Below are 24,141 nucleotides of genomic sequence, written 5' to 3'. Positions count from 1 at the left end.
TGTTGTGTCTGCAAGGGGAGTTCTTATTAACTATGGCATTGGTATTAGGCTCTCTGACAAGCTGGGACTAATGAGAGCTAATCAAGTTTTGAAGGAGCTTATTAAATGGCAGAACTGCAAGGTGTGTTTTTCTGGTGCAGTACATATGCCGAGTGCAGAGTTTTATGAAAATATCCATCAGGATCCCAAATTTGACAACTAAAATAATGAATGAGATATGGGGTATATACAGAGCAGTGTTATCTTGCAGCATTCTGTAAACAGAACCTGTCTATGGCCATCAGCTACCGTATCTATTATATGCTTACTCTGCAGTTTTTACAAGGTTAAGGGTGACAGGAGGAATGATGATATAGTTAGTTTTAATGGGATTAAAACTTGAGACAAGAAGACTTTGCAAATCCTTTTACACTGTAACACTTGAAGTCGGAGAATTGTGTGTTATATTTAGGCTACTGCAGGTTCTGATGACACTACGATAACGGGATCATTTTTTCCTTAAGGGCATCTTCTGTTTATGCTGAGAGGAGTAATCTCATTCACTTCACGATACTGTATTGAGATTAAATTCTACAGTGAATCTTATAATTGTATGCTACTGTTTGGTAACCTGGCACTTGTGATATTAAATTGTTTAAAAAAATATAAACAATTTGACAAGAATAAATCATAAAATTGCAGTCACGGATGCCTTTTTCAGACGCAAATTTTTACCTAAAAAACTTAAGTTACTTTGCATGTGATGGTACAGCATTAGAAATAGAGTTATGTAGAATTAGTGTATAATTTAAAAGTATCTGTTTGCTTTATTAAAATAATTCCATGTTCATTGCTTGTTAAGGGGTACAAAATGTAAAACAAGGGTTTACATTCTTTGGTCTAAATGCTAGTGAAGTTCAATTTTACATCTTAACTGTGTAACCATTACTTTCTGTCCTTTTGGCAATTCAGGCTCAAGTCTTTCAGGAAATACTTGGGAAACATTACAGTCTAATGCTTAAGGCCTTTTGACCGTAAACCATAAGATTGCTGGTTAAATTTCAAGTCCTAGCTTGTTGTGTGGCCCTGAATAAGGCGCTCTGCCAAAAATAGAAGTATGCAAACAGATGAATTGTGTTTCTTTTTTTTTTAAACTAGTACAGCCCTGTTTAAAACGTCAAGCTAAACATGTATTGTTTAATCATATATTCATACGTCCTTCCAATCATTCTCAAACCCACTAAATACAGTTTAGCATTTTGGGGGACCAGCATATATCCCATTAACTCTGGATACAAGGCAGGAAACCACTTGAGAGATGGTACCAGTCCACCAGTGGGCAAACAAATAAACAATTAGTAGGGATGCTCCAATTTGGTATTTTAGGGCCGCTACTGATCACTGATGCCATGTTATTGGATTGGCCAAAATATTTATTTTTTTTAATCTCTTTAAAAAATACTCTTGTGCTTTGTATAGTAATATGTTAACTTTGCTATGTTTTTCAAAATAAAGTTCTCTTAAAATAAATAATTTTTCTAACTAATAAAATATGTGGAGAAAAAAAATTATAATACATACGACATTAAAGAAAATACTTCTCATAATTACTGTCATTATTTACTTTCATCTGTAATGTATTTATCTGAAACAAAGCTTAATTTAAAAAAGTTTTCACCATTTCTCTAGTTTGTCTAACAAAAACGTATGTTCTCAAGCATTGATTCAGTTCATTGATATTAGCAGTGAATCACTGCATAAATGTAAATATACATACTTTTATAGGTTTTAATAATTTTTGTTAATTATAATTATTGGTTGTACTGCAGCATTTTTGTGTTTAGTGTACTGTTACCACAGTATATTTATACAGTGTTCTGTTTGTGTACCAGTGTAAAACAATGGCAGTCCCAAATTCATGAAGTGTAAATACCATTATGGATTACCATTTTAATTGTTCAATACTTACTGCATGAAACACACTAACAAAAAATAAACGCAGGACAAACTTTTAAAAAAAAATCCCCAAACCTATCAAATGATGATAAAATTTTTATCAAAAAGATACAAGGCTAACAAAAGTTTACAAGTAGATGAAAAAAATTTTGCTGTCAAACTAACAAGCCTATTGTTTATTAAGCTGCAATTTACAATTCTTTATCTCTTCTTTTCCTAAATGAATATATAGGTTGCTTTACTTAACAGAAGCTCACTCATTGTCCAAAGTCAGGCAAAGTAGTGCTCATTTTAATTTAAGAAACGAGACAAAAAAAGGTCTGAATTCGTTAAAGTAGCTTTTTTTGCCGTTTGTTTAATTGCACAGGATGAACCACCATTTATTACTCCGCTTTCTTTAATGTGAATGCTAATATTTTTGTCTTCTCTCTCTGTCTATCTGGAAGTATTATTGCTCTTTGTTCACAAAAAATAAAAGACCTGTGCTTGCTCAACTACTGTGATACACATGACATATCAATACAACCTTTACAACTAGGCTGTTAGTTTTGTTCCAATCAAGTTGATATATCACAAAAAAAAATGAGTATTTGTTTTCAAAGGTTGAAATGAGATTTCCTTTCAAGGATAAAATCTATTATTTGAAGTAAAAAAAAAAATGAACAAAAAAAGCATATGGTGCCAATGGGAGTTCCATATCTCTTAAAAGCAAAATAACAAAAATGCCACAGTGCACACTGGTTTAATTTTAAAAGGGTATATTTATTTGTGTCAACTTTGTCTTTACATTTTTATTAAACGATAAAGTATTAATATAGACAAGGAACATATATGAAATGTTTACCTCACATCATCTAACCAATATGAAGAGGAAAGAAGTCATAAACAGAGAATAGCTCTGTCCCAACCTGGATGGGTACTTTCAAACTCCAGAGGATTAACAACAGTTTAACAGTGGTGAATGGAGCTTAGCTGGATGTGCCAGGGATATTTATTTTAGTGTTAGTGTGAACTGCTTCCTCAGAAGTCCTGGTTACTTGGTTTCAAATTCCATGATTCAAACCATGTGTGTGGAGTTTGCATATTCACATGTTTGTTTGAGTTTATCCTCTGTGCACTACTGTCAAACTCCCACATTTCCTAATATGTATGTTTTAGATTAACTGACAGTTCTAAATTGGCCATGTATGGGTATGTGCATGAGTAGCTCTGTAATTATCAGGCGCCTCATTTATTGCTGATAGGGTAGGCTTCTGAACTGGATTATAAGAGTTTAAAAGTGTTCCTATTATGAGAAGGAAGAGTTATTCCAGCTCTAGGGTTCTTCAGTTTCCGCTTTAGTTTGCTTCTACACTAACACGCTAGGATTATTGACATCTCTGAATTGAGCTAGTATGAGTGAGTGGGAATGAATGAGCAAGTGTTTCCCAACCAGGGCTGCTTAGCGTCTTATGACCAGTTTAGCGGTGGTAGACCTTGTATTGAAATTAATGGGTCTGTAGAAGAGATGGATAGAAAAAGGTGGTATTTAGCCCTGAAGATACCAACTGAAGTACAAGAAAATAAATGCCTGTTGTGTCAAAGTGCAGTAGGCTACTTTTGTTTTTAATAAGGAACATCTTTTTAGTTTATTTGCACCAAACCTTCAGATACCTTGCTCTTATTGGTACACTTTTTACTGAGTAATCATTTTGTCCTTGTTTTATCTGTACAGGTCACAATGGAACTGTACGACTCTCAGTATCTGCTTATCTTGGCTCCCTCACTGGTCATTGTGCTCATGTTCCTTTTCTTTTGGCTGTTCATGAAAGAAACCTCGTATGATGAAGTCTTGGCACGGCAAAAACGAGACCTGAAACCTGTAACCATTCGCCCAGAAAGTCGCAAGAAAAGTGAAAAGAAGAAAGGAAAGAAAAAAGAAACCAGTGGAAGCCATGAATCTGATTCTGAGAATAGGGATTTTGATTTGATTGAGGCTGTTGTTGAACCACCAGAGGATGAGGAGCACACCATGACTGCTATCATACCTTCTGTTAGCATTGATGGAACTGCGTCACTTCGAGAGAGGAAAAAACGAGATAAAAAACAGCAGCAGCCGCAGCAGTCATCTCGGGCTGCCCAGGAGGAGCCAAACACCAGAGAGATGAATGGCTCCAAACCAGTAAATAAGAAAAGTGAACCAGTTCCAGTGACTAAGCAGCCAACCCCTCCTCCTGATACAACAGCCAGTGGGAAGAAGAAAGCTACACAGAAAAAACAGAAGAATGGCATAAGTACTTGTCATTTTTAATTTAATTTTATTCTGTAATTTTAATTTCTTAATCAGGATTATAATGTTTCATATCCTGAGTTTCCTTCCTTTTTTCATTTTATGATTTCTTTTAAACATATTCATGTTATTCTAAATCCGTGTATTTCTGTTGAAAATGTATTTGCAGTAACCACTTTCCAGGACCAGTATGATTTTTCAACAGTAGTTTGGTATTTATTTACAGTTGCAATCAGAAATATTTAACCCCCCAAAGATTGTAAGGATTTACCAATGAAAGTTTATTCAAAGAGCTAGATTTTGCTTTGGATGACTACTTTATCAGCTGAATAAGTAAAGTAAACAAAGAAAATGTATGATGTAGTATTCATGAGTAACAGGATATTTTATTCATTTAGTCATGTTACAATTAATGTTTTTACAACTTTCTGCTAGTTTTAATGGCCTAAAGTGAAGCTAAAATATAATTAAGCCTTTGGGAATTCAATAATGATACTTAATTGGATTCAACCATGATGCATCTAAACCCACCCATAAAGGAGTTGAAGGTGAGTTTCAATCATGTGCAACACTAAGGAGCTTTCACAAAAGCTGTGATAGTAAATTATTTTATTTCATCTGAAGGGCATTGGGTATAAGATCCTCTCCCAAAAATTGAACATTCCAAGTGGCACCATTGGGAGCATTATAAGGACGTTTAAAACTTCTGGCACATCTGCAAACCTACCTGGCCAAGGAAGAAAGCCTAGAATTTCATCAAGAGACCTTAACTTTGACAGGACAACTAAGAAAAACCTATATGTTACCACAAAACGCCTATGGGATGACCTGATATAGGCTGGGACAAGTGCTTCAGTGGCAACTACAGGGTGAGCCAAAATGAGTACCACATTTCTCAAGGTTATTGCGTGAGGTAGAGGCAGCCAAGTGGGTTGTGTTGGGGTCCTTTGATAAGCGATCCCTTGCTTTGGTCTAGTGTGCACCGTGCCTTTGCTGTCGAAGCGTTCTTCAAAAACAATAAATCTATCGTCACTACGCAACGTGCCTTTTGAACACGCTTCAGCATTCCTTCTAACAGTGACATTCCAAATCAGACAATAATTCTTCAGTGATTGACTAAATTTAGACAGACGGGTACAACATTGAACAGAATATCTCCAGGCCGTCCTTGGACTGTACGAATGCCTAAAAACATCCAGGCTGTAAGGGCATCAATTTTGCAGTCTCCTAGACATTCAGTGAGCAAACATGCTTCTGCCTTAGGCATTTCCAACACATCTTTGAGGAGGATTTTGCATGAGGACCTTAATTTCCATCCATACAAAATGATGGTAGTGCAGGAACTCGCTGATAGTCTGGGAGAGCCGTAGATAGTTGTACATGAACATTCTGCAAACCGTTCATTGAAATGCTATTATCCTGTGCAGTGACGAGGCACATTTCCATTTGAATGGTTGCATAAATAAGCAAAACTTTCACTGTTGGGCTGAAACCAACTCTCGTGAACTTCTTCAGAGACTCCTGCACAGTAAGTGTGTTACAGTTTGGTGCGCTGTTGCAGAATTTGGTATTGTAAGCCTTTACTTTTTTGAGGTGCAGGGAGCAATGGTCACCGTCACTTCAGAATGTTACATTTAAATGCTGGAGAGCTTTTTGTGGGCCCAACTGGATGGAGCAACAGCTCATATGGCATGGAGATCCATGCAAGTGTTGCAGGAGATTTTTTTGGGGAAGCTGATTTACTTGCATGGCGATGTCGGGTGGTCTTCACGTTCACCTGATTTGGATCTTTGAGATTTCTTCTTGTGGGGCTATTTCAAGTCGCAGGTATACACACATCAATCTTTAAGCCCTCAAGGACACTATTTGCCATGAAATTGCTGCTATTCCCCATGACATGGCTGAACATGTCATGTTTTTGTTCAGAAATTGTCCGAAGAGTGTATCGCTAATGATGGGCGCCAGCTTGAAGACATCATTTTTAAAACACAGTGGGGAAAAAATGTGTTTGTGTTTTTTTATACTCTTGCGTCGTAATGAAATGTATTTTATCAGGCAGCTTTTTTGTAGAATAAACATTTGAAATGTGGTACTTCTTTTTGGCTCACCCTTACAAGACGAGCACTAAATAAACAAGGACTTCATAGCTGCACTCCAATATGTACACCACTTTTGACCACAGAACATCAAAGGTTGACTAGAATATGCCAGGAGACATTTGGATAGACCTACAGAATTTTGGGATACACTTCTATGGACTGATGGCATGAGAAAGGCCAGGCTTATGACCAAAAGAATATCATCCCCACAGTCAAGCATGGAGGTGCGTCTTTGATGTGGGGATGTTTTTCTGCTGCAAGAACTGGCAGTCTTGACCTTATTTCTGGGAATCCATGATGTCGGTTACATCAACCAATTTTAAAAAAGAACATGATGCCTTCTGTTCAGAAACTTTTCAGCAAGACAATGATCCCAAGCACACCTCCAAGTTAACCATAGCTTGGTTGAGAAATACTGTAGATCCTGGAATGTCCTGGAGTAGCCTTCTCAGTCCCCAGATTTATCTTCCATTGAAAATCTTTGGTGGAATTTAAAGAAGGCAGTTGCAACATGGAAGCCATCCATTGTCAACGAGTAGGGGGCTTTTGCACTTAAAGAATGGGCAAAGATTCCAACAGAGAAGTGTAAGAAGCTTGTCAGCACCTACCGAAAACAATTAAAGGTTATTAAGGCTAAAGGATGCTCCACAAAGTGCTGAAGCTGGGGGTTGAATAATAGTGCACATGCACATTTTTCATTTGAACTCAAACTTAAGTCAATTTTTTTTCTCAAAATAACTTCAAAATGGTCAATTTTTTGTTGTTTAATGAGTATTTTTGTCATATTTTTTATTATCCTTGATTCATATATAATGTCTTTTGTGGTGAGGGGGTTAAATATTGCTGATTGCAACTGTAGCTGCATAGTGAGCTTAAAATGACAAGTATATAGCTCAGTTGTTTCTATATTTCCCCAGTGTGAGCTATAGCAGGTGAAGTGACTTTCTTGGTATTGCACACTGCCTTAGTAGTCGGTTTTAAACTGAAAATCTTGTGTTTTTCTTTTCAATAGCTTTGTAAATAGAGCACCATCCCAAGGAACTTTACAAATAGTTAACTGTACATTTGAATAGCCCTGGCCAGGTGAATTTATATGACATACAGTAGATGGGTAATGAAGAGTGACCTACAGTCCTTTTATTTTATCATCTAAAACCTTAGCCAAATGTCTGCCTATTTTTGTTTTCCTTTGTTATTTAACCTAATATGTGTGTTTCTTTTATATGATACATTATATTTCATATAAAAGTTTTTATTTTAGCATTTTCATCTTCCTTGTTGAAACCAGCCTTATGTATTGCAGGTCCTTCATACCTTAGACCTTTTTTTTTTTTTTTGGGAGAACTAGGAACCAATCTTACATGATATGCCAGTATATCTCAGGCTGTCCACTTGCTGGAATTCATTCATACAATTCCAGTTAATCAAACCCATATGTTTTTTTGGATTTATGACAAGACCCGAGTACTTGGAGAGCACTATTGCAGAAATTGGGAGAATCTGTGTTTACATGTATGTTGATCTGGAATTTCAGCTTTCATACCAGGAACTGTGAAGCAGCAGGCCTGACCATTGTACCACTATGCTGCTTTTTGTTCATTCACTGTTAACTCCATTTTTCAGAACCCATTTATTTCCATTATAATCTTGATTTTTATAGTCTCATTTGTTTGATTAATTGGCCACTTTATTTCATAAAGTGTTTAGGAATAAATTATTGTTTTTGGAATATCATGTTTATCTTTTTGATTTACTTATGGATTTAAAGTTGGTATAGCTGCAGTTTTAGTGTGGTAGTGTCAGAACCTGGCTTAGGCACTGCCTGTGAATATTTTTCGCCTTCTCCTAATCTAGGTTTATATCCTAACCCCAGCACCTGTAGGTTAGATTGATTTAGCATTTCTAAATTGACCTGTAGTAAATGGGTTATGTTTTCTGAGTGAGTTGGCCCTGTAATGGTCTTTCCTCTCATCCACAGGTGACTCCTGCCATATATTACCAGGATAGACTGTAGCTCTCTACAGTATATCTCTGTAGTTGAATAAGTCCTTTCAGAAAATCAGTGAATAAATATTTTCTTATTTTTAATCTTTGTTATAATTTTCCATACTTATTTGTTTAAATTCATTCCTCATCTGGTTAGTGCAGTCATCTGGGATGCTGATCTTTTAAGGTCTAAGCGGGTAAAAGTCTTTAAGAGCACTTTTTTTTTTTTAGTTTTAATTATTCAGTCATGATGAGTGACTATGTTGTGTACATAGTACATACCTGTTATTCTTTGAACACTTCTTTACTTTAACATACAAGTTTTTTGTTTTTTTTTGTGTTTTGTCCTTCTCATAGTTAGACTTTGTAAACAAGTGAGAGAACACAAAAGGAGTTGGCATTATGTATTTTATCAGACTTTCTGGCTTTTTTTATTTTTCTCATGTTTCCAAAAATAAAACTCAACTTCATGGTCTTCCTGCTTATGCATTGTTTGTGCTTACATCTACCCACTGTGTTCATGTTAGATGATCAACCAGCGGACATCAAGGCAGAATCCGTTCCTGCATCTTTGAAGACAGAGCCTGCACCTGCATTACAAAGCCTTGACCCAAAGCCATCAGAAAGTGCCAACAGTAAAAAAAAGTCTTCAGTAAAGAAACAAAAACCTGAAACAGGTATGAAATTGTTTATTAATGACTGATTACCTATCCAGCATGACAATGATTAATGCTGACCACTTTGTAGTATAACTTTCTTGCACCTGCCTACATAATGTTGTTAGTGACATTATGGGTGTCTCTTTGCAATTTCTTTCAATCTTAGTGGATGAAATTCTACTCCAGGCAACACCATATGTCCCTGTACTGGATGATAATTTAGCTGTGCCCGCCGTGGAGAAGAAAAAAGAACCAATTATGTTAATTCAGGATGTGGCTACAAAACCAATTTCAAAGAAACTGAAGAATGAAATGGATAAAGGTAATATATTCTTAGATCTAAGTACAGTTAAAATTCTGTTACGGCGAACTGCCAGGAACCTAAAAAATATTTTGTTGTAATTCTGTTTTTGTCACTATAATGCTTTTTCACTTGCGTCCAGGCGTTTGCGATCATTTCAATAGCTGCTTTTGCGTTCATTTTAATCTCCTTCTGTCTACAAGTTATGCTGATGAGAATGTTTCTTAGCATTTCCTTGCGATAATACATTTTCAGGGTGCGAATAATGCCCAAATCCAATGGCTGAAGCACTGCTGTGCAATAGGTTGGGAAGAATTCGATGCAAACATTATCTAAATGCGGAAGCATGTTGTGGGCAGCAAAGTTATCAATCAGAAGCTGAATCATCCTTCTTCATATTGTGAGGTTTCTGAACTCTTTTGGGATCCCCCCCACCCAACGGGAACGTCATGATGAAGTGCACCCCGAAGCACAATTGCAGCGTCTGTGTAAGATTGTTTGTCCGTTGCCGGGGCAGGGTAACAGCAGGCTCACAGCGGTGCAGTGATGCGCCACAGAAGTGAATTCTAAGAGATCAGGGTCGTGCTATAAGTCCCTGTCTTGCACCCCAAAACACGAGGCTTAGTCTCAGTAATTTAGCAAAACCATCTTTATTCAGCCTGAAACAGGAACAGCACTGTTATTTATTGTAGCGTGATCTGCCAATCTCCTACAAACAGACACAGCAGTCGGGCAGGGTCGTGGCCAGGTTAGTGGCCAAGTTATACTGTGCCCTGCATTTACAATGTTCCTTGCATCACCCATCGAGTTTGCTTTGGCGGAGAGATGCAGCAGAGCTGTGAGCCTGCTGCCTCCATGACAACACACGTGTTGTCCATTTGTGGGAGGTCCCTAGAGTTTAGAAACCGCACATTTTCTTGAATGAGTGCCGCATTAATAGGAATGTTTCTTGAACGAACATCACTGAACCACATAAAAACGTCTTTTTCGATGTTTTCAAATGCAGCAGTTCATATACATTTGCACCCTGAGATTTTTCTTTTTTTTTTTTTTTTTTACTTGGTCTTTCAAGAAAGTTGACAGTGTCGATGGCGAAATTCTGAATTCATTGGTAACGTCTTTTTTTTTTTTTTCTCTTTGCCCCAATCGAGAGCTGCAAAAATTGTTTTTTTTTTTTTCTTTCTAACATGAATTGTCATCATTTTTTCATGTCTGCCGTTTCTATAGGAGGGTGAAAATGAGTTAAATTCCAAAGGATGCTTTTCAAATGTTGACGAGAAATAAGAAAAGGTATCACTGAAACCAGCAAAAAATGAAAACGGGGGAAAAAAAAAAAATAGTATGAGGAAAGTTCGAAGAAAGAAAAAAAAAAAAAGACAAAATTGAGACCACAGAACTAACTGCTTTGGGAATGATTCATTCAGGCACTTCATTGTAATGAAAGTATCTGCTGAATGTATTTGGTAGTAACAAGATTTCTATAGACTTGTCATATGGGGGAACTGTCGGGACCATACAAATACTTTGTTGTAATGAAAATTTCATTGTAAAGATATTCATTGTATATTCTTTTTAAATCTGAACATTTTGTTCCAGTCCCTGAATACTGTGCTTAAGTTCACAATATATTAAACTTCGTGTATGTAGTTGATAGAGGCACGATATATTTTAAACCATGAACATGTAAGGGAATCTCATGACAACTTTCACTACACACATTTTTTGAGGAGAGCCATAGAAGCATTCTGGATTTTCCTTGGGAGTTTGTAGTACCTGCTTCTTGGCCTGGACATCTCAAATATTACTCTGTATATGTTATTAGTCCTTTTTTGTTTGATAGTTTAAACAAAGAGTCACTTGTTATGATTTCAGCTCTTACAGAAGTACTAGGGTGTTGTACCGTGTTAGCCATTATGACTGTAGAGAAAAGCCAAGCAAAATGACACCTTTTATTGGCTATGAAGAAGGGGTCTGAGTTGCCTCAAAAGCTTGCATATTGCAATCTTTTTAGTTAGCCAATAAAAGCTCTTACAAATGTAGGGATGTGTACCTACACACCTACAGTTTTATGTAGGAGAATTTGTTACTTAGTAAAGTGTCTCTGAAATTTGTTGTAATTTTTGTATTGCAGAAAATTTGGAGGTGAAGTTTAAAGACTTCCTACCAGCCCTGAAAAGCCAAACTCTTTCTGATGAAGAAGCTGCTAATATTTTTGCTGTGTTGAGAGAGAAGAACCCCACAGTTGTTGATGCTTATCAAAAGGTGAGTGCCCATGGTTGTGTGTGGTACCCAGTTTGCCGGTGTTAGTTAACCTGTATGGTGTCCCCCTTCTAAAGGATAAGTAAAGTTGAATCGTGTTTAAAATCGACCTGTTGACTGTTTTTAGATAATCATTCATGCTAATATGTATGCATTAGCATAAAGTTATATTGGTCATTCGGTCAGTCTTTAGTTGTATTCATCATAAAACATGGTGTCCTAGATATTTTTAGAAAGCAGTGATCTCACCCCCCTTTGAAAGGATGCAACAACTAACCTCATGTGAAATAAAACTTGTGTTTCCCGCTCCTGATATTTGAAAATTAAAACTATTTTTCTCTAGGTATTTTTTAGAGATTTTCTTTTTTATTCTCACTGTTGCCTTGTAGACTAGCAAGGGTGATTCTGCTCTTCACCAACTTCAGGAGCGAGAGAAACTATTATCAGTGCTACAGGAGGATGCTATAATGGCAAAGGAAAAAATCAAACAGCTTACACAGGTACTAAACATAAAAGCTTGCAAATGTAAAACAAAAAAAGTAATTTTGAGCTTTATCCAATGGGTTTTTAAAGCTGTCAGATAAGTTAATTGTAATATTTTATGTTACCTGAATGAATCATACAAAAATACAAAACGCTTTTTTAGACTAAAGAGTAATGTTACAGGGATAAATTGTATGTTTTGTTTTTGCAAAATATAATTTACTTTAAAAGTGTTTGCTTATACTGGGACTTTTTAAGCATTTTAAGAGGTGAAATGTGTGTGGTTTACACTGTACTGTTCATATGGTAATGTGACCTGTTCCCACATTTGTGGTTATCTGTTTTAATATTCTATGTTTTTGCTGTATTTTTATGTGACTTTACTGAATGGATAACCGTTAAGAATATTCAGATTATATTAAAATTTATTTAGATGTTGCCACTAGTGATGCTATGATCAGGTGTTTTACAGCTAATCACCATCACAAATTTAGCTTTACTAGAATTGTTTGATTCCAGTACTGATTAAACTTTTTGTCATTATCCTTTTAAATAATTATTTTATATTAAGCTCCTGCATAACCATAGGTGTAGAAGTCTTATGTTCTATATTAAAGTCGTAACTCTGTTTTTACAATTATACTGCAGACCACAGGTTTTACCTGTTTAATTTTTTAACAATAAAATAAGTCAGTGAACATGAAAATTAATAATTAAAATCCATAATTGTTTTAGCTAATAAAACATGCATACAAAATATTTATCCACAATAAATATGACAAAAGAAAATAAAGTGCTTGTCATAATTAAAAGCCACAGTTGTAATAAAATGTTTGTTTTTTATTAAGAGGATACTAGGCTATCATAGTTAACAATTTTACACGTACAATACGCAAATTTTATTACACTATAAAGCATATTGGTTACTTAGCAGGAAAGGCAAATTCTGTATCAGTTCTTTTTGTAGTTAAAAGTTTGAGCAACTGTACTAAACACAAGCTTACTTACCATCCACACTCTGAAAAGAAGTGTAACATTTTAATAAAGGACAAAATGAAATTATAAACTCAGCAGCTTCTGTTTTATTTTCTGCTGCAGACGTGCCTCTTCCACTCAAGGTTTAGCCAGACAACATGTGCCTTATCATTCCTTTTCATGTCCAGGACAACTCCCTTAGATTCCTTTCTGCTCGGTTTATTACTTCAGTTTCTTTAATGTGAAAGCTAATATTCCAGTCCAGTCCCTTTTCTAAAGTCTACCTGGCTGCTCTCTGTTTACATGAAGACCCTGTTACAAAGTTGTATGGACTTCCTCACTACTGTAAATTATTTTTTATGACCCACCTGTCATCGTGTCATCTACCTTTTTATGCTGTTATCAACAGACACTGATACCTTATGATTTGATCATTATGATACCCTCTGCCATCATCACTGTGAGCCTCTCACCTGTTTGTTGCTTGGAAAAAATGTTGGCTATGAAATCCTTGAACTGAAATTGCAATACTTCCAATTTAAAATGACATGGTTTTCAGGTGTAGAAGGAAAACCTGCAATAACACAGAATATCAACAATGTATGAACATCCAAAGTTAGCCTGATCCCACATTCCCATTGGCATAATGGTTTGTGCTCAAAGCATTCTTGTTACAAGTTGCACTATCTAACTTTCAAATTACAGCTACAACCCTTGATAGAGAAAACAGTATTAGCTTTTTGTAACTCTTTTTGTCGACTGCTTGCACTGTATAGCGCGGACTAGAAAAGCTCCAACAACGATACACTTAAAAAAATGGCAGATCTTCATTTCCTACCTGAGAATAAGTTGAATATGATGTGTAATTTTTATTGCGTTATCTAAACCCTTCCAAAAATGTAGAGGTATTTTTTTTTTTTACCCACACCCATAGGTTTAGCTATTTACACTCACCTAAAGGATTATTAGGAACACCTGTTCAATTTCTTATTAATGCAATTATCTAATCAACCAATTACATGGCAGTTGCTTCAATGCATTTAGGGGTGTGGTCCTGGTCAAGACAATCTCCTGAACTCCAAACTGAATGTCAGAATGGGAAAGAAAGATGATTTAAGCAATTTTGAGCATGGCATGGTTGTTGGTGTCAGACGGGCCGGTCTGAGTATTTCACAATCTACTCAGTTGCTGGGATTTTCACGCACAACCATTTCTAGGGTTTACAAAGAATGGTGTGAAAAGGGAAAAACATCCAGTATGCGGCAGTCCTGTGGGCGAAAATGCCTTGTTGATGCTAGAGGTCAGAGGAGAATGGGCCGACTGATTCAAGCTGATAGAAGAGCAACTTTGACTGAAATAACCACTCGTTACAACCGAGGTATGCAGCAAAGCATTTGTGAAGCCACAACACGCACAACCTTGAGGCGGATGGCCTACAACAGCAGAAGACCCCAAAGGGTACCACTCATCTCCACTACGAATAGGAAAAAGAGGCTACAATTTGCACAAGCTCACCAAAATTGGACAGTTGAAGACTGGAAAAATGTTGCCTGGTCTGATGAGTCTCGATTTCTGTTGAGACATTCAAATTGTAGAGTCAGAATTTGGCGTAAAAGAATGAGAACATGGATCCATCATGCCTTGTTACCACTGTGCAGGCTGGTGGTGGTGGTGTAATGGTGTGGGGGATGTTTTCTTGGCACACTTTAGGCCCCTTAGTGCCAATTGGGCATCGTTTAAATGCCAAGGGCTACCTGAGCATTGTTTCTGACCATGTCCATCCCTTCATGACCACCATGTGCCCATCCTCTGGTGGCTACTTCCAGCAGGATAATGCACCATGTCACAAAGCTCGAATCATTTCAAATTGGTTTCTTGAACATGACAATGAGTTCACTGTACTAAAATGGCCCCCACAGTCACCAGATCTCAACCCAATAGAGCATCTTTGGGATGTGGTGGAACGGAGCCGTGCCCTGGATGTGCATCCCACAAATCTCCATCAACTGCAAGATGCTATCCTATCAATATGGGCCAACATTTCTAAAGAATGCTTTCAGCACCTTGTTAAATCAATGCTACGTAGAGTTAAGGCAGTTCTGAAGGCGAAAGGGGGTCAAACACCGTATTAGTATGGTGTTCCTAATAATCCTTTAGGTGAGTGTATACTTCCTTATGCCTGTGTGATTCTTATTTTTTCTTAGCAAGCAGCATTTAATTTCTTGCCATCTATATTTTGTATAACTCTTTTTCTCTGAGTGGTTCAAGTTAACATTTGTTTACTAGTGAAAATCAGGACTGTGGAATGTTTTCTTTGCGCTTATACCTTTTTTGCAATGCAAGCAGCAAAAAGCAGCATTACTTTCCCATTGTGCTTTAATGGTGCAATGAAAGCAATGTGATGCAGGTCACGTTGGGGAGCATGCACTGGTACAGCATGTTTCCACACCAACAACATGATGTAACAGTTTGGGATCCCAATTGGCAATTCCCCAGGCGGACACGTGGTCCAGTCTCACCCCCCAGAAATGTCCATCTATCTACTGCAGCCAGGTGTAATAAGGGTATCCCCTTGGTCTGATCCAGCTTCTCGTTTCCTGCGAGCAGATCCTCCTAGGGGAATCACGCCACATGGCTGTAGTGTCAATTCATGCTTCCTCACAGTGCAGGCAGTATGCCTCATTCGAATCCTTAATGAGTAAAACTTATTGACTATAAAGGTGAAACAGAATTGCAGATTTCTCAGTGGGAGTTTATATCACTTTCTGCATGATAAAGCAGATTGTTGTAACTACATTTGCACTCTTATCAGATATAAAAGTTTATTTCAAACATCGCTTTTGGCCTTTAGCGACTTAAATATACACGCATAATGGTAGCACTAGGCAAGTACTGAATAGATTATTGAAAATATAATTTTATAATGTGTATACATATGCATGTTGTTACTTGGAGAATTCAGAAAGTTCCTGTGTGTGTTCAGGCAATGCTGGACGGGTTTACATTACTCTATGTCCTGACTTAAGAATTGTAAGTGTTGTCTAAATTATTTCTTTTAATGTATTGGCAATCTTTGTTTCATAGATCAAGTGATAATGATATGATATTTGTAATCCTATTTAAACAGTGCTTGCTAGGGGAATTTCTAGTCTTTGACAATTTTTTCCATTTTTTTATTCACATTTCTTAAATAAAACTAGTGATTGTTTTAGTTCTAAGTTATTCTGGCTTTAGAGCTTTACCTTTGCAAGTGATAAAGGTAAGTTTACTTTCTTTATTGCTCTCATTGTTTTGCTAGTACACTAATGCTATTACCTGCAATATCTGTGTGCAACCCCTACCTCTCCAAATTACCAGTGCTGCTTGTAAGTAAAGCTTGGTTATAGGTATACATGTTAAATGAATGATAACATACTATGGTATTTTTTTGAGATTTTTGTACAAGTTTACCTGTGAGAAGTTGTAGAGAGCTGCAGTCTTCCAATTTCATTTAAGTAACAGTTCTTTGTTTAATTCTGCTTAGTTTACAGAGCTTTAAGTCTTCTCTGTATTCTTCATTCTCCAAAACCAGACTGAAGTTCAGTGAACATTTAAACATTTCTTTCCATTGTGCAGTTAATTTTTACCTATCATGCCCTCTTTTACAGATGTCCTATCCCTATAAGTATATGTATTTTTTCTCTTGATAGTTAATACTAGGTTGTTTTTAGAAATATCCCATTCTTCTGATTGCCAAAATTTACAGAATTAAGTGCCTCTCTTCTCTGCATTGTAATGTATTGAAAATAAGTAATTTAATTACTAATTTAAATTAATAACTTTTTTTTTTCTTTTCTTTTTTTTGTTTGTTTCTCCCCTGTTAGGGATGTGCTTTATTTGTACATTAGTGTCTGCAATACAGCATTACAGGGCCATGGTTGGTTATCCCAATTGAATTAAAAAAGCAGAGTTTGTAGTGAAGTTGTTTGTTTTGTTTTTTTTTTTTTACTATTTTCTTTTAGTTAATAATGAGTGCTGGGAGTTTTAAAGTCAGTGTAACAATAAGGAAAGTTATAAGAAAAAGTGTCATAGCCAGTGTTTAAAATTTGTTATTTATAAGTGCAGTTATACTGAAAACATAAAATGGGTGGTTCATGTCCCCAAAAATAGAGTAAAATAATAGTAAGCCAAAAAATCTTTATGAATCTTTATCTTCCTGTTCGTAATTGAAACTGGAACATCTGTTGGAAGTGGAACCAATTATACATGCAGTTTGTAGCTTGTGGTACTTAGTGGCACCTCTTAAAAATGCAGGTCCAGACAGGAGGTAAAAGTGATACATTCTAGTACTCAAGCTAAGATGAGTGCAATACAGAAATAAACAAATATCTATCTATCTACCTAATTGGACTGTATATCTGTCTTATAAAAGTAAACTCAAAATAAGATAGTTTTACTGTTTTCTTGCATATACCCTGTCTGGTTGCATTTCTACCAAGAAAGTGAACCTTGGCCACAGCATGTCTTTTCTATTATTTGAGCCTAGTGTGTATCCATTATTGAGTACTCCACCCTCATTTGGTAACTTGATGGGTTATGTTTGTTTTAACTGACTGTGATAAACATTCATTCTGCGGTTCCAACAACTGCCTTCCTGCTGGCTTCTTCACGCATGATCATACGCTGTACATAAAGAGGCCATTGGTTCTAGTACCTCCTTTCTGTTGAATGTTCTATTTTATAAACCAGCAGTACAGTGATCCCCCACCTATCGCGGTAGTTACGTTCCAGACCCATCAGTGATAGGTGCAAGTCCACGATATAGAAAGACCATATAAATAAACATTTTTTATATAGTTTAAGTCTTACAATACCCCTCCCACATGCTTTAAACACATGTAAACTTATTAAACACCCTTTGTTAACACATGTATGATATGTGGATGTTGGGCTAAGGATATGAGTAACATCTCTTTATTATAAAAAAAAAAAATCTTGGCAGGGAGACGAGGCTTAATCTTCTCAGAAGACAATTTGACATCCCGCAGGAGACATTTTAACATCATGGAAGTCAAGGCAGTAAGACAGAAGGACAGCTGCTCTTCAGGCTTTTAAATGATTGACGTGCAGAGCGACAAGCAGAACAGGCATCTTGGCCGAAGCAGCACAAAGCCAGTAGCTGATCCCCTTAGTGTCCGTTCAGCTTTCCCCCCCTCACAACGTGAGTGGGTGAGACGTGAAGTGGCAGGAGCATAGCGTGCCTCTAGGAGGGTTGAGCGAAGCGATCGAGACCAGATCATCTCGGAGAGACACTTTGATGACACGCAAGACTAGACATTGAAACGTTAGGAAGCAAAACCATTGATTCGGTGACTTTTGCATGTCATGCCCTACTTACAATTTAAAACAAGTTCACTGACAACTAACCTAGCAGTTGTTGGAATACTTTTGGCAGACAAAGTTCAGGTGCTCCCAGCTCTTAAAAACGTCAAGCAGAACACTGCAACTGCAGCAAGCCAGCTGATGATCTGAGAGCTTCTCCTTAGAGTGCTTTCAGCTCCTCGAACCTTCAGAACGCTAGCTGCAGAGACGCGAAGTGGCAAAAGGACTGCTGTTGTACAGGCTTTTAAGTGATTTATGCAAAGTGCGACAAGCAGAACACACAGCTGGTCAGCAACAGCAGCAAGACAGCAGCTGAACTGATCGCATCTCTTTGTATACAGTATTTAAAAGAAGAGTTGCTACAGCCACTTTAACACTAGTTTCCAGGTAGTTGTTGCAAACAGGCCATAATTTTGATTCCTTAGTTTTTATAGAGCTGCTTAATGTGTGGCGTGTCCCTGACTGAATATTTTTTTGCATTATTGCCATCTTATCTCCATCCTCTGACTTTAGTCTTAGTGACTAGTCAAAGGTGTCCTTTTTAAATTTATTTTCCAAGCTCATTGGTTTTCATGTACAGTATCTTTTTACTTATTAATCTGATACCTTATTTTATTTTAATTAGACTCCATCCTTCTTTGTCATTCATGTGATATATTCAGCAATAAAATATCTTACTAAAAAAAAGTGGCAATTTTTTTTTTGTTTTTCTACAAAGTATAATTCTAATTGCATGCATAGAATTTATGTTGCTAAATTTTAATGAATGTTAATTTTTTTCTTATAGTATGAGCATTTTGTATACCAAATGGCATTATATGACAAATTTACACAGTGTAAAGTATGCATGTGCTTGCCTTCCTTCAGGAGCTGTACTTTTTTTTTAATCTATTATACAGTATATAAAACAACCTCATAAGAAGAGTCTAAACACTTAGGGTGGTATTTATTTATTTTTTACTACAGGAGTTAGTTGCTGAGAAGCAGAAAGGAGGTATGGTTGAGTCCAGGTGGAGAGAAATGCATGCTTCCTTGGAGAAGGATATGAGTGTTTTACAGGGGAAGGCACAAGGCACCATTCAGGAGTCCCAAGCTATGCAAATTAAGGTATGAGACCTCAATGATAGGCATAGTTGGGAAGATAAGGTCTGGGTAAAGAGCTCAACTATCTGGGGCATTGTTCCTTCTGTTCAGGTGCAAACCCTAAATAAGACGGAGATTTATTAAGATGTTTGGAAAGCAGTTCAGCAAATAAAATACTTTTTATGCTAACTAAAGAAATAAATATTTCTCAGCTAATACTAGTACAGTTCTACAAAGCCATAATTGAAAGTGGGATTGTATTCTCCATTGTTGTCTGGTTTGGTGTAGCATTAGTTCACTCCTAAAATAAAGTATAGTGTGTTGTGAGGTCTGCTGACAAAATAATTGGCTGTGCTGTTGCAGATCTGTATGTATCTATTGTCACAAACCGTATTATCAAAAGGATCAAAATGGACTGATGTCACCCAGGTCATTGCTTGTTCCAAAAACTCCTTGGGTCAATTTAAAAGCTAAAACTAAAGGATACCTAAATTTCTTTCCCAGAACCACGGCCCTTGCAAACCAGTAATTTTACCTGTTTTCCTCACTTGTTTGCATGTACTTTCATATAGTTTTTGAAAATGTGTGCGCATATACAGTATATGTACATATATATTTGCATGTGCATACAACTATACACACACACACGTTCATTTGCACATCCCCTGTAAAATGAGTATTTTGCAACTGTTCATAAAGTATGTTGTTTAACTTATTTTATTTATTTTATTTGTATGTGATGGTTTGTTATAAGTAGGTCCATAGCTAACAAGTTAAGTTCCTGCACATTAAATACTGGCAAATCAAAGGGATTCTGATCTGATTCTAAGAAAAACTCAAATTTGCACATATGTGCCATTTTTACCCCTAAGTTTGTTTAAAAACCGTTATACTTTAAGGACAAAGTTAATTAAAGTAAATGTAACCTGCTTTAACTAACATAAATCCTTATGTTTGAAGTTTCAGCAAGTGAGGGAGCAGCTTGAGAGTCAGAATAACCGCTTGCAACAGGAAAACGGCATATTAAGGGATGCTGTTAATGCTGCCACCAGTCAGATGGAGAACAAGTGAGTCCACGATTGATTTCTGTCCAATGATTTATCTCCCTTAAGTTATCTGAATAAATTGATTTTTTGCCTTTATGTAGACCTATACTGGTAAATGGTTAATTGTCTCCCTGAGGTAACACCTGTCCTTTTTGGGGGGGGGGAAACCAGCATTGGGAAAAATTAATCAAGCAGCAGTTGTCAAAATAAACAATACATGTATAACAAACACAAGAATACAAAACAAACCCATAGGTGTCATAGATGCTATCTGGATGTACCAAAGTTCCAAAAATCAATTTTATTGGTTAAATGGCTTCCAAGCAATGATGGGACAGTTTCTCCCTCTAGTCTTCCTTAAAGTGCCTTTGCGGTAGGGGGGAATTGCTGTCCCATTAGCGACCTTAAGTATGACTAGTTAAAAGAAGCAATGTTGAAGATGGATACTATTTTGAAGCCAAATATAACTTCTGCAGTTTAGACTATTTTGGTTTCAAATCAAGGGATAAACTAGAACCTGAGTTCTGTTTGCCAGCATTGCTTCAAAACAGCAATCATTAAATTCACAAATACAAAGAATTTATTATTTAAGGCTCAATTGAACCAGTGCTTTCCTCTGTTATTGCCCTCCACCGCTTTGATCTGCCTCACCATCCACATTCACATTCCTTAGCTTTCTTAAAATGTCTGATTTGTATTTTTTCTGATTCATTTTTAAATGCATATACAGCGTACAACTTTTGATTTAATACTTATTGATAAATTACTATTTTAAATGTTCGCTGTAAAAAATACACTTTTTTAATATAAAAATGCCATATAGTTCTGCATATTCTATAATACATCATTAGAAGTGAAATCATACACTACATGAAAATTGTTCTGTTTTAAATTTTAAAATTGCACTGTTGGCAAATAAAAACAAACTGTTGAAATGAAATAAATCAACCTCTACAATACCTTAAACTACACCACAAATGTCCAGTTCCGGAAAATACCAGTATAGCAGTGTACCATCAGTATTTTTTTTTTTGGTTAGTTATTTGAAAAACCGCCTAATGGTACATTCTTATCCTTATGTAATGATATGACTACCAATGTGTGAATAGACTCTTTAATTACTTGATCTCCCAAGTCAAGAAGACATGTGGATTGGGGCTTCTGTCCAAAACCATGTGTCATTTTATTAACTTAGCTATTTATTATTAAATTAATAAAATTAAATGATTAAATTAATTATTGAAATAATTATTATATTTAGTTATTTAAATTTTATTGTAGTACACACACAGTAAACAAGACATATAGATCTTATTTAGATCAGATCATCCAAGGAGCAGAGAAAGCAAGATCTAACATGGTTTAATTTCAGAAAGTTTTTTCAGAGTTTTCAGTTAACTGAGGAAAGTGTAAATTTCTATCATATTAAAAACAAAGTTATGAGCTCATTTTTTTTTTTTGTCTTTGTCAATGGTAGTACCGCCATGGAAAAAGGCATGGAAAGCCCAGTGAAAATTTAATGTCAACAGTCCCATTAGAAATATATTTACTGAGACAAATGTTGACATGTTTAATACTTATTTTTCACACTGTATATAATATGAGGTGGCACATACATTTATGAACTGTATATGCTTTTTTTATGCTTGCAAAGTAAGAAGTGTTTATGAATTTTGAGGGGTTGCTTAGAAAATAGGTGAAAACTTCATCCTTCTGACAAATGCAACTGTGACACCCTGCCCAAAAACACAATTCTCTCCGAGTGCACAAATGAATGTTTACAAAAAAAAAATGGGATGAAGCATAGTTCCCACTGCCTCATTGTACCTGTTTGTACCCATATATTAAAAAAAAAAAGGCATGCCCCTTCACTTTCCTTTGCCTTTCTTCTGTCTGATAGATACTTCATTAATCCCCAAGGGGAAATTCACATACTCCAGCGGCAGCATACTGATAAAAACAATAAGTGGAATTGAAGAGTCACATAGTGTTGGGGAGGAACGATCTCCTCAGTCTGTCAGTGGAGCAGCGCAGTGACAGCAGTCTGTCACTGAAGCTGCTCCTCTGTCTGGAGATGATCCTGTTCAGTGGATGCAGTGGATTCTCCATGATTTACAGGAGCCTACCAGCGCCCGTCGCTCTGCCACAGATGTGAAACTGTCCATGTCCGTGCTTGCAATAGAGCCTGCCTTCTCTCCAGCTTGTCCGGGCATGATGCGTCCCTCTTCTTTATGCTGCCTCCCCAGCACACCACTGCGTAGAAGAAATCTCCATCTCTTGATGAGGAATACTGTGCAAGAACAATGTATTTAGTATTGTGTTTCAGAAGTGGCAATGATAGATTGGCCATCTAACTCTGTGAATCGGATTATTTGTATTCTGTTTTGTGTGTTGGATGTTCTCCATTTTTTTTAATATCCACTGCACGCCCAACCTACCTGGATGGGGTTCTCCCTCTGAATTGCCCTTTCCACTTCATTTTTCTACAAAGTTTCTTTTGGAAGTTTTTTCTTGCCATCTTAGAGAGTCAGGGCTTGGGGGTTCTGTCAAAAGAGAGGACATGTTAAAGCCCATTGTGGCATTCCTTGTGCGATTTGTGGTCTATATGAAAAATGAATTGTTTTCTCTCTGATCACAAATGCAGCACCTTACCGCTCCATTTATCCTCTTTCTGGCAGTACCAAGCATTGGTGCTTCAACGCTTCATTACTTGAAGATATCTTTTAAATTAGTTTTGTTTCTTCTTTTTTTTCTTTTTACAACCAACTGCGGCTTTGCTGGCAATGGTTGTAATTTGTGATTTCACTATATGTTTTATAAGTCATTTGTGGACAAATCTGGGTAACAAAACCTTGGACTCTGTGCTGTTGATGTTCTAACCTTTGAAGTCCAAGATTTCAGTATCTTCCACATATTTTTTCCCTACCCTTCTTTCTTCAACTAATATCAGTCCCGAAGTCATGTGATATTTTGTTCTTCCCTCTTTCTTCTGCATCAACTGTAAGGCATGTTTAATTTCTTTTCAGTCGTCAAAAAAAAAAAAAAAGTCAAAACTTAATAGTATTCAAATCAAATAATTTTTTTTACCCCCTTTCTGTTTATGCAATCTGGTATTGTTAACCTACCTTCAGCTTCCCCAATACTCTTTGATTGTGTCTCTTATTATTTTAGTTTTCCGTAGTGTCTGCAGTATTCAGTCTTGACCATGCCCCTCCACACGGATCACCCAATCATTACTCCTGCTGCAGACATCCTTTCTCCACCCCAGCCCATGACACTCTAATTGCTGCTAACTCACTCTTCAGTGCAGTTGGTTATAATGGCAAGACAGATCAATTATCTGTTCAAGAACGCTGAATTTTAGATTGCGATAGAAAAAGAGCGGCAAGAGCTGATAATGAACAGCGATAAAAAGAAATTAAAATAAGAGTTGCATATAATACAAATCAAGACCAAATAGACTTGTTCAATAAATGAGAAAGAGAAAAATATTCCAAGCAATATGCGAACAGAAATGCAGAAAAACAACATTTAAGTTAGAGGATAAAGTAATTCATAATAATGTTTTCAACGAGACGTTAATGTAATTTAATGTTTTATTTACTTTTATTACATTTTACTATGTTTGTTTATAGGTATTTAAAATAGACAGTTATAGTGAAATACTCAAATATCTGGTTTTCTG

General features: G+C 36.4%; 1 protein-coding gene across 5 annotated transcripts in view; it reads left to right on the top strand.

Moving 5' to 3' along the window:
- ktn1 (kinectin 1) overlaps positions 1 to 24,141 on the top strand; it is a 143,866-nt gene that overhangs the window by 22,698 nt on the left and 97,027 nt on the right. For all 5 annotated transcript variants that reach the window (XM_039742025.1, XM_039742026.1, XM_039742027.1 and 2 more), the window contains 7 exons: positions 3,650 to 4,208; positions 8,817 to 8,966; positions 9,115 to 9,270; positions 11,381 to 11,511; positions 11,898 to 12,008; positions 19,294 to 19,434; positions 20,371 to 20,477. In XM_039742025.1, coding sequence (XP_039597959.1) covers positions 3,656 to 4,208; positions 8,817 to 8,966; positions 9,115 to 9,270; positions 11,381 to 11,511; positions 11,898 to 12,008; positions 19,294 to 19,434; positions 20,371 to 20,477 — 1,349 coding nt within the window. In that variant the 5' untranslated portion in view covers positions 3,650 to 3,655. The remainder of the gene's footprint in view (positions 1 to 3,649; positions 4,209 to 8,816; positions 8,967 to 9,114; positions 9,271 to 11,380; positions 11,512 to 11,897; positions 12,009 to 19,293; positions 19,435 to 20,370; positions 20,478 to 24,141) is intronic.

The sequence above is a fragment of the Polypterus senegalus genome, chromosome 18 (assembly GCF_016835505.1).
Source record: "Polypterus senegalus isolate Bchr_013 chromosome 18, ASM1683550v1, whole genome shotgun sequence".
NCBI lineage: Eukaryota > Metazoa > Chordata > Cladistia > Polypteriformes > Polypteridae > Polypterus > Polypterus senegalus.
This window is presented reverse-complemented; position numbering and strand designations above follow the sequence as displayed.